At 32.4% G+C, this 11,925-nt stretch overlaps 1 protein-coding gene across 1 annotated transcript; it reads right to left on the reverse strand.

The window, feature by feature from the left end:
• Positions 1-2,163: 2,163 nt before the first annotated feature.
• On the reverse strand, positions 2,164-8,160 carry LOC132730366 (uncharacterized). The gene is made up of 4 exons (XM_060716274.1): positions 7,729-8,160; positions 6,804-6,840; positions 5,702-5,809; positions 2,164-5,560 (listed from the first exon to the last, which is right to left on the reverse strand). The coding sequence occupies exons 1-4, from the start codon at positions 8,104-8,106 to the stop codon at positions 5,157-5,159; spliced, it is 927 nt and encodes a 308-aa protein (XP_060572257.1). The 5' UTR covers positions 8,107-8,160; the 3' UTR covers positions 2,164-5,156.
• Between the last annotated feature and the right edge of the window lie 3,765 nt (positions 8,161-11,925).

Raw genomic sequence — 11,925 nt, forward strand, 5'->3', positions numbered from 1 at the left:
TGTCTGTGGTCAAAACCAATAGTTCTTTAACATTTTGGAAATAATAAAATACATATATAGTATAATATTATAATTGTTATTTGTTATGGTCATAAATGTAATATCGTGATATTTAATAGCAACGGATATATACAATCACTTATAATCCATTTGTGTAAACGCATGATCAACCCCACACTTGTGTATTGTCCTGTATTATGTTATCGCTATTAGCGAAGACCCCCTCTTAAGGTATCTGTTCGCACTTAGTAAAAATATGACACTGGTTATATTTTATTGTTGATCATGTCGAGCATAATTGTTTTATTATACAATAATTGTAATATCTATTTTAATTTTTTTTTCATATTTTATGAATATTGTTTTTTTTGTGTGTTTTATGTGCTATTTTAATACTGAGTTTTAACGTTTACTACTTTTTATTAAAATTGTAAAATAAATAAATTCAATTGTCATATTGACCGACGATTATAAGTCAAATTTTAACTGGAAAAAGTCAGTAAATTATTGTTATTCTTTCAATATATTATATTTTTTATTCCTAAACCATGTACATGTACATTTGTATTTTTCATAAAATCTAATTTGTAACTTAAAATAATTCCTCAGCATCTTTACTAAACACGAATAACATATTAAATAAAATGTTGATGGTGACATATCAATACCGTAAAAAATGTCCATTTTTACTTAATAATTGTACATATTTGTTGATTTTATCTCATATAAATAAACTGAAGCATCCTATTGTTGTTGTTTTCTTTTTCGAATTGTATGTTTATGCATAATAATAATCAATAAATTTGAGAGATGATCTGTGTTTATTAATTATCATAACCAAACTAAGTGACAGACATTCATTTTGTTAAAAAAAACTTATTTATCTGTAACGATATCAAACATTTATTCCAAAACCGGGAGAGACCGGACAATAAACTCTAGTAAATCCCGGTCAAAATAGACCGGGAGAGACCGGGAATTACCGATAGGAGACCGGCGAATAGTACATCCCTCTATAAATAGATTTTCGGACTTTCACAATGTTAAGGTCATCATTCTATTTTCAGCTTTCGGATACATGTACAACAATACATACCATAATAACCCACTGTGTACTACAAAATGATTAATAAAAAAACCCGAAGAGCGCAATTAATTGACGGAAAAGATTATTTCATTTGAATATGTTTGCATTGCGAAATTCTCCAGTTCGCTATTCATTGTACATATCGCGACATTTCATTTTTATAATCAAACACCCTCATACCAATCGGAATGATCGGCTATTATGACCGACTAAAAGGCCCGAGAAGTTGCAATTGTCCTTTCACAAAATCTGATTTCATTCCATAAGGGGCGTCGCGCTTCGGCGCGGACGCCAATAAATATGTCACAGTGCTTGTTGACTTTCGATACGGGATTGGCTTCAGAGAACAGGTCTAGCAATGCTATAAAACCATTTCGCTGAAGTCTCTGTTTGTATGTAGCGTTTTTAACAAGTAAATGGAAAAATAGTAAATACTACGTGATTAGGAAAACGTCTGAGCTAAAGCAAAAAAACATGACAAATAGTATATTTCCTTTCAAAAGAACGAAACGCCTATTTTCATCCGAAAGAAAATTATCTTTATACATTTGGTATATATCTATATGATAGGGTTAAAGGTAAACATCATGTACAGTGTAACACTTTCTAAAATTCGAAAACTTTTGAATTCCGAAAAAAATTTCAGGGTCCTGACACTTCCCCTTTCCTTTTCTATGTAATTAATACCTCTGAATTACGGAAGTTCTAAATTCTGAATTCCGAACGATTTTCTGGTATATTTTTGGCGATATCAATTCAAATTTACTTCAAAAATCCGGAAATTGAAAAAGGTGTGAAGGAATATTTTACTTGACATTGTAAAATTTTAATTATAATGTGAGTGATTTTTTTCATAGTTATTTATTTTGTTAATTTAAACGAGAACCCTTGGACCTGTTTTGCTATGTATCATTATGCTTACAGCTTGATGTAAACAGGATTATTCAAAAACAAAAGAACATTTTGAGAGTACATCGCACTATACGATTTAAATGTTGCGCAATTAATATTTTGCTATAACATGTTAATATTACAAGTTATTTTTGAAGAGGTGATCTATAGGAATTTAAATAAACAAAAAACAGACATTTGAAATCTGTTTTTAAGAAATGAGATTTTCAAATACAATTTAAATGTTAAATAGGCATCTACTAGTAACATTAATGTCGAGGACAGATTCCTCTCAATCAGAAAATGCAGAGAAGGCAAATGTCCCTGATCAGACACAACTTCAATATATATAATTTTTTTGCTGCAACATTCGATGTTTTAGATATAAAGATAGATTTATTTCGGCAGGCAAAAGGTAAACATGGTACATGATAAACAAACACAATATAGATTAAAACAATTACAAATAAACAAATAAATGAATGAAATCTTTAAATTATTATGTAAACCATGACATGTTCCCAAAACCATTACCACAAAAAAGAGCAAGCTATTATTTCCATTGTGGTCCTTAGCATTTGGTTGCATGACAAAGAGAGGTATTTCATAAAAAAAATCACTTATTATAAGAAAAATCACATTAATGAAGGATATCATTTAAAATTATCACAATTTCAAATGTAAAGTAATGTAATTCATTAAAAGTCAGTGTCACATTAAGAAATAATCGTGTGCATATTAAGAAAAAATTACATTAAAACATTATCACAGTTTACAGGATAATTGCGATTTATTACCACAGTGACCATGGTGTATTAAGAGTAACTAAAATATGAACACACAGAAATGGGTATGTAAGGAAAGAACATGCCATAGATTACACTGTTCAATAAAAGATAAAGTTATTAAATTCTTAACAAAAAAATTAAAACAATCTTTCTAAAAATGAAACAGTAAACCTGAGCCGAAAAATAAATTCAATAAAAAAATGAAAACATATATTAAAATTTTCTTGCAAGAAATTTTAAGAAAAACACATGCTACTTAAAAAGTGACTTTTAATGATTACCTTAAAATGATGAAATTTGTTAATTTCAGTCATACAGATTGGAAGACTGTTCCAGAGTTTAGCACCAATAAAACTAAAAGACTTTGACCCAGAACCTTAACATTAGGAAGACAATACCCTCCTCCCTTTTTACTCAGTCTGGTGCAATAAGAATGCATAGATTCCTGAGAAACAAACCAATCACTTAAGTACTCTGGGACCATTTGGTTTTTAACCTTAAAAACATGACATAACATAATTTGTTCAACAAACTGGTAACCCATTAAGGGATTTAAAATGGGAAGGGCCAATATGAACTCTGGAATCAAGGTTTAGAACAAATCTCATCATTTTATTTTGTGTTGTCTGTAATTTATTTGTCAAGACCTGACTTAAACCATTATACCAGACACAGCAGGCATAGACAAAGTGGCACTGAATTAAGGAATTGACAAGCAGTTTTTTTGGTATGCTCTGTAAGGAAATCTTTCTTACGGTAAGGGAACTTTAACCTGGCGTTAGCTTTCTGAATAACTGAGTCAGCCATCGAACCAAAGGACAGGTACTGATCAATAGTTACCCCAAGGTATTTGATGGAAGTGGACTCTTCTATTGCAGTGCCGTTACAATTTATACTTCATATTTGGAATGTGACCTGAGTTTTTGTTTAGACCCAAACACAATGAACTCAGTTTTACCTAAGTGCAACGATAACTTATTATCAATTAACAATTGAATTACTGAAGACAAATATTAAGATACAAAAATTTTGACCTCAGATAAACTTTTTCCAGAAACAAGTATTCCAGAGTCATCAGTATATAACAACCGCTGACATGTCATTGACGTAAATTAAAAAGAAGAGGGGCCTAAGGATTGAACCATTGGGGAACACCACATGTTATACTTGAAGTAGAAGAAAAACTACCCGACACATCAACAAGCTGATGTCTCTCAGAAAGTTATGACCTAAACCACGTTATGGTGTCATCAGCAAGACCAGACGCTTGAAGCTTCATTAAGAGAATGGAATGGTCAACTGTGTCAAAGGCTTTCTGTAAGTCAAACAGAGCCATACCTAACACATTACCCTTATCAATTTCATGCCTAATGTAGTCTGTCATGTAAATGAGACAAGCATCAGTGGAGAAACCATTTCTAAAACCAGACTGGAATTTATTCAACAGCTTATTCTCTTTAAAATATGTTTGTATGTATGTAACTTGGTCACAAAATACCTTTTCAAGTATCTTGGAGACTATATTTAAAATTGACACAGGTCTGTAGTTACCTACTGAAAGTTTATCATTCTTTTTTAAAAGGGGGACAACTCTAGCAGTTTTAAGATCATCAGGAACTACTCCTTTGATAAGAGACAAGTTGACAATGTGGGTTATATGACCTGCAATTATAGGTGGCTCATCCTTGACAAAACGGGAAAGTATACCATCTAAGCCAGGAGCTTTGCTAGCACTTAGTGAATTTAAGTATTTAAAACAAACTTTGCTTTCACACAAAAGAGACAAAGAAAAACTATTAGGATAAACACCTTTTCAGCAAAAAATGAGACTCAGTTTACAAAAACTTGACCAAATCCGTTTACACATTTAGGAAGTTTTTCAACAAGTTTACAAGCAACAGTTGTATAGAAGTTGTTAAAAGTCTCAGCAATAAGTTTATTATCAAAACAAATCTTTTCATCAAATTTAATTAGATAAAGAAGATCTTTCTTTGATGGCAGCCCAAGATTAGAGAGATTTCCATAAAGATTTAGAATCATTTTTGAGGTGTATGGCTGAAATAGGTCAAATTTGACTACCAGCCACATAGAGATATGTAATTACTCTGAAAAGCCGATGACGGAATTATGTGATGTTGATTATACCTTATTAATGTTTTGATTCTAAACCATTGAATTAATTAATATAAATTAACTGTAATTAAGTGAAGGTAGCGTAATTTGATGCGCAATGTGTACGAGTAAATTTATAGCTTCCAAAAATTAAACTCTGCTTTATAGAGAATATATTAGTTAAAATGCATGTTTCAACCAATTAGTAAGAAATTTCAGAATTTGGTTTTCATCTAGTAAAAAGTTTCATTACGTAATATTCTATCCTTAAATGAATATTAAATTGGATAGACCCCAAATGTATTTCCTCTAGAATTCAGAATTAACTGATTTGCATTCGAAACTTTGACGTATATGCTGTCGTTTCTATTAAGATGAAGAAGTCCTGTTACATGTAAACTAGATATTACATCAGTAGCATTCCTGCTAAATTTTTTCGAGTTATATAAGAGAGTTTGTTCATAGTTTTGTACTTTTTTACAAAGTCGTAACGCAAAAAACCGTCTTTTATATGCATGAGCTCCTTCACCTCCTCCGGTTATGTTGAAATGAACAGACGCATAGACAAAGTATGTCTGACCTTCAGGAATTCTTATCTCACCTTTGTTGTAATGGATTAATTTATCGACGTATGAATGTTTCTCGTGTTTGTCCCAGTGTATTTTCACGTCTACACCAGGTTCTGTAACGTAAATGTTATAACGTTATTCATATATTAAATTCTAAAGTAGATCTATTCCGTCAAAGTCTGTAAATTCATATTACAATAGTATTTATGATGATAATGCACTTAAAAATAAGAACTCCGATATTGTGATATTACCTTTATATGTTTGATGATGGGAAATTCCAGAAAAGTACACAGTTAGGTCACCGGATGCCCGCTGTAAACTTTGGTTTCCACACGAGAGGTACCTTTCACTGTCCAAACCTTTACATTGATATTTATAAGATAAATTTGTAACATATGGTTTCAACAATACAAAAGTTCGCAAAGGAAGGACAGGTACATTAATAAATATCGGTAAACAAGACGCATGGGAATTAATTATTATACTTTTATTTCATTTTCAGAAAAATGTTATTGCAATAGATAGTATTTTACTATGACAATAACATATAAAAATATATAATTATACTTAATACTTTCAATAACCCGTTCTATCATTGAAACGTGTTTTTAAAATTGTTTACGCTCATAGCCCTCAATAGAACCAGTAATTGATATATGTGTCCCGGTATAGTAATGTTATCATATATCCATATATAAGAAGATAGTGTGTAGATAACCGGATTACCCACTCGGTAAAGCTGCGGGACGGTAACATATATATCAAGTTTAACAATGTTCTATGTTCCAAATCAAACATTACCTGACCCATCATTTGTGGTGTCACTCGTATTTCGTCAGATTTATTTTCTGGACGTATTTCAACGGTCGGCCATATACTTTTCGTAATATTTTCGTTTATTTTCATGGTCCAGTTGATTTGTTCATAGAACAGCTTGAGTATTTCTCGGACTTCAATCATGTGGAAACGTTAGCAGACGTCATTGGTGACATTTTGACCAAATGTAACATGGTTCAGGGTAGCGCTAAAACATTACCTATCCTATCAAGCATTTCACAAAGGTATCATAAACATTGGACGACCCTGTCTGGTGCAGTAAATTCACGTTATTCTTTTAAATACAGAGGAGTAGTATTACACTGCATACAACTTTTCACTCACAAGAAATAAAATATGTAAGCGACCGTTTAGCCAAGTCGTTTGAACCGCAAAACTCTATTCCAAGGTTCTTATCAGCCTGTCCATTGGCTTTTACCCTGTGACATTGAAATAAAAAAGGGCAGTAAGAAATGATGTAAAGTGTTGAAGGTCACTGGACATCATAGCAAAATGAAACCGGAGTGTTTTACTTACCTATCGACTGTCGAAGTCTCAGCTGCCTTTCAACAATCTATGTGAGATAATTAGATAACTCATAATAATATGCATATTAATAAAAGACAATTAACTAAATAAGTTTGTGGTATATGAGGAAACGATATATGAGCCGCGTCACGACAAAACCAACATAGTGCGTTTGCGACCAGCATGGATCCAGACCAGCCTGCGCATCCGTGCAGTCTGATCAGGATCCATGCTGTTCGCTTACAAACCCTATTACAAGTAGAGAAACTGATAGCGAACAGCATGGATCCTGATCAGACTGCGCGGATGCGCAGGCTGGTCTGGATCCATGCTGGTCGCAAACCCACTATGTTGGTTTTGTCATGACACGGCTCATATATAAACATATCAAATTCCTTTACTTAAGTACCTATTTGATGTCATTGATGACATTTATAAAACGTGAAGGTACTTCGAAATTCGATATATCGACCGGTATTCTCGTTTATAAACGTGAAAATTAAAGTCTTATGTTAAATGGCCAATAAGAAAAGGTAGGAGTTGTCAATTGTTCATTGATAATTCTCTTTATGCTACCAAATGAAAGTCTTCTTTAACACCGAAAACCTAATACGGCCGGTATTTGACTAAAATTAACATATAATGTACATGTGTTTAACGTTTAAAAATGCAGAAGCACGTCTTAGACCAAAGCACATTGATTACGACATGTATCATTCATATTATCGTATAGATATTTATTCACAGCGATGTTTTGCAAATGAATTCCATGTACTTTCTAGCCAAATATTTCTGTAATAATATTGTCATTATTTTCGGTTTTAAAACCCTATAAAGCGATGCTGACATTTCAAGGAACACATTTCGTACACACCCAGATGATTTCTGCCTGTTGAACATAATTTTGAATATTTACTGATCAAAGTCTACTGACCTTTTGTACAAAGAATGTTAAATTTCTTTCACTACAAACATAATTTTGTCTTTTGTCAAGAGAAACTTTCATTCCACCTTTCTTCGCTTCAAAAGTGTCAAAATCTTCATCGGGACTTAATGAAAGATCGTCACAATAGACAGATACTGTATTCATAGACATATCTGAGAGAAGTGGCAAGGTGTTGTTGATTTCCTGCATTAGAATATATCCAATTATAGACACCAGAGCACCAAGCATTAGAACCAAAAATACGAGTATTCCAATCACTATATGTTCACAGTTACATACACCATTATCGTTACCTGTTACATTTAGTTTCGTTTGAACTAAACGTTTCGTGCAAAATATTAAAACGTTTTTCAACATCACTGGCATATTTGAAATTAGGAGACCTTTAAAGCGCTCATAAAATGACTGTAACGTGTACGAGTTTATCAAGATAAAGCAGAAATGGCCTACAAAAGTGCTATATACATGTAGAATTGATCTAATCTTTCACTTTATACATGTACATGTACGTACATGTATTTTATACTATTGTATATGGAACGACGTAGCAATCTCAGGTAGATAATCATGTAATTATGTAGATATTAATGTTTGAAACTTACACGAGTACAAAAGGCTGTATCTGTATTTCGACACTGTTTATCAGTAGATAGGACAAGGTTAAATAAACGTGTTAAATTAACCGCGAATACCGTATATGAAGGATAGTCAATGTCGATATAGAGCGTATGCAAAAACATGGTTGCTATTGCTAGGGGAAACCAAGAGTTACTAAAGAAGTCAATGAATGCTATCCAAATAAATGGTTTCCTTGGAAGTCAGTGGCTTCTATGAAATCCAATGGTGGATTCACTCGTTGTTATCGACAAATAATGTTTGCTATGGAAGTCACTGGTTGTTGTGTAAAACGTCAGAGTTTGCTATAGAATTCACTGGTTGCTATGGAAACTTACAGATTGCTATGGAAAGTCAGTGGGTGCTATGTAAAGACGATGGTTTTTATGGAAAGCAAACGTCAATGATTGCAATAGAAAGTAACTGGTTGCTATGGAAGTCAGGTTACTATGAAAAGTAACCGGTTGCTATGAAAGTCACTGGTTGCTATGAAAAGTCAATGGTTTATATTCGAGTCATAGGCAGCTATGGGAAGTCACTGGTTGCTATGGAAGTCATTGGCTGCTATGGAATGTTTTTTGTTTTTATGAAAGTCAATGATTGCTATAGAAAGTCAATATTGCTATTGGAGTCAATGGGTTACAATGGAAAGTCAAAGGTTGCCACGAGAAGTCTATTGTTTGTAGAGGTCTACTATATAATGCATTTTGCAAAATATCTAACATATAGCCCTTGCAGTGTTCAAGAAGAAGATTTTAAAGGTATATATTCTATCAGGAAAAGCCATGAGCCCTTGCGGCGAGGTCAATTTTTACCCCAATGCTATAATTGAAAAAAAAAACTTGGTTGTGGTCTACTAAATCATGTTTCATACCAAAAACCTGGACTTTAGCCTTCACGGTTTTAGAGAAAAAGGAATTCTTACCCAAGGGAAACTTGGTAGCTTTATGCTAGGAACATCCAAGGAAAATTTCATCAAACTTGAGAATAAGTCGTTTGTATAAAAAGTTGATGACGGACGCACTTTACGAAAGATGGACGCCGGACAATTTTTTATCACAAAAGGTCACTTTGGGCACTTTTTTATTTTTTATTTAAGACTTTCTCATAATTGAAAACTTTTTTCTTCTAGCGGTAAGGGTTAAAGGAAAATGTAACTTAACAGTAGACATTCTGTGTGAAAGATACCACGCTTAAATCCTTTTTCAGAAATTAATGAACAAATTTCAAAAAAAATAAAATAGGAAAATTAAAATAACGTATATCTCTCTTGGACTTACAGGTAGCAAAACTGAATTTCTCTCATTTTACATGTGCGTATAGGCATTGACCTATTGACCAGAAACAAACGGTACAAGCTTGACTTTATTGGTGTTGGAAAGAGCTGAGTAATTTTGTTTTGCAGGTTGTTTATTAGTATTGTATAATTTTGACAGTGTTGTATTATATATGGGTCTATTTATTAAAAAGTACACAGAGCGTGGATTTGTAGTATATAACACAGACACGTATTGCTAGTTCTATCGTTTAATTACCAAGTATATAAGTGGCGAAAAGATAATGGACATGCGAATTACAGTATAAGATAGTATTAAGATTAAACATATGTATACAATATACAACAAACAGAGAGATCACAAAAATTTAAACAGTTATCTAGCAATCATTCAATCGACTACCTTGTAATATAAGAGCAGAATTGGTACAGGTGATACATGTTTATTCATATTCGGTTATCATTTTAATTCATTTTATAATACTTAACAGCCTTGCATAAAGTGCTTCAATACGTTCAACTTCATTGAATTAGTCCTGTATTATTATATGACAACACCAACCCAAAAATGCCACTCTGTAGAATTCACATAGGTGAAGAAAAAACATTAAATTTTACACAGGCGAAGGAACACGCTACCCCGTTTATTTTAAATAGGTGGACAAAAACCCGTTCTGTAAATTTTACAAAGGCGGACAAAACCCATCCTGTAAATTGTCAATAAGCGGAATCTAATGTCCCTAGACGGAAAAAAATCCGCCCTTCCATAAAGAAAGAATTTCGCAGTAAATATGATTTAATGCTAACAAACATTGTGTCTGCTGTTAACATATAAAGGTAACGGAGACTAAATTTCTAAACATGCCCTCGTTTTATTTACATATCAGAATTGATTAACAAAAATCAAAGTAAACAATGCTATGACCATTGATTGCCCGTATCGACAAGATAATTGTTGATGCTGATTTAATAAAAAGTAACAATAAAGAATGACTGCATACCAGTCACTCATATAATTTAACTGTTACATAAAAGATATATAGTACAATTCAATAATTCGAGATAATTAAGTCGTGCGCACGTGTAATTATGTGGTTCGAACAATATTACCAAGTCGTCTGCACGAGATAATAAACCAATCAGATAACACTATATAAATACATTGTATATGGATTTTCTCAGTAAAATAGAAATGTGTCATAAGACAATGATGCCCTACTTCGACAGTGTCGTATATAAAAATTATTGATTGACAATGATATTTCATTTAGTGTCATTGTGACCCTTCAGACCCAATGACCTCAACATTATTATATGTCATCTACTGGACTGCGCAATGTCCATACTAGATTATATAAACGATGGCTTAATCCTTCTCAAATTATTCATTAGTGAAGTGCCATGATTACCTTGACCCTCAGACATCAATATAGGTCATCAACTGGCATTGGGCATTGTCCCTACCAAATAAAGTAAATCAGGGCTTACTCTTTCTCAGGATATCGTATGAACAAGGTTAACAAGCCATTTACTAGTACGTACATACTATTCAATCTTTTCACGGGATGGTCCACACAAACGGTCATTACTTGGTCAAAATTAATTTCTGATTTATGAGCCTTCGATAGTGACCTCCTAATAGACACGCATCTATTTGAATACATCCAGTAGTTTCAAAGATTACTGTTGTATGTAAAACTTTACCAAGAATTTTCTAATATATATATATATATATATATATATAGTGTGTAATCTGATTGTTTAATTATTTTGAGCGCACGACTTAATTATCTCGTTAGCACCGCATAGTAATTCTAATTATATCGTGCGCACGATTACGTATCTATTGGCGACAACATAATCTCGTGCGCACCACTCAATAATCTCGTCTTTTATATCTTTATTTGAAAAATTGAAAAACAAATAACATCAAACATTGAAACAAATATTAAAGGTTACGTAATAAATGAAAAATCAACAGTTGTTTTTTTAAAAAGCAGCATAACTAATACACATGTAATAGAAATCGTTAACATCATTTTAACCTATCCTAACCAACTTCTATTAAGGACATTGATGGTGATATAAGTCCCATTCAGCGATATTATAAGTCATTGCATAATCGAATTTTCAATTTTCAGGAACATTTGTAACCAAAACCAGTAAATATACATAAAATTTAAAGCTAAATCAATGCAAATTCATCCAGAAATGTAAATGTTTTCATTTTATATTTTCATGGGTGGCATTATAAAATACTTCCAATAGAGCAGCAAATCTGTAGATATGCTATA

This window comes from Ruditapes philippinarum, unplaced genomic scaffold, assembly GCF_026571515.1.
Source record: "Ruditapes philippinarum isolate M1 unplaced genomic scaffold, ASM2657151v2 ctg2067_1_1_1_1, whole genome shotgun sequence".
In the NCBI taxonomy this organism is placed as follows: domain Eukaryota; kingdom Metazoa; phylum Mollusca; class Bivalvia; order Venerida; family Veneridae; genus Ruditapes; species Ruditapes philippinarum.

Excerpts from the sequence above, each read along its gene's own strand:
- LOC132730366 (XM_060716274.1), bottom strand. The coding sequence starts at position 8,106 with ATGCCAGTGATGTTGAAAAACGTTTTAATATTTTGCACGAAACGTTTA. Across the intron at positions 6,841-7,728 it reads TAACATTCTTTGTACAAAAG|ATTGTTGAAAGGCAGCTGAG; the intron begins GTCAGTAGACTT and ends TATCTCACATAG. Across the intron at positions 5,561-5,701 it reads CCATCATCAAACATATAAAG|AACCTGGTGTAGACGTGAAA; the intron begins GTAATATCACAA and ends TTTACGTTACAG.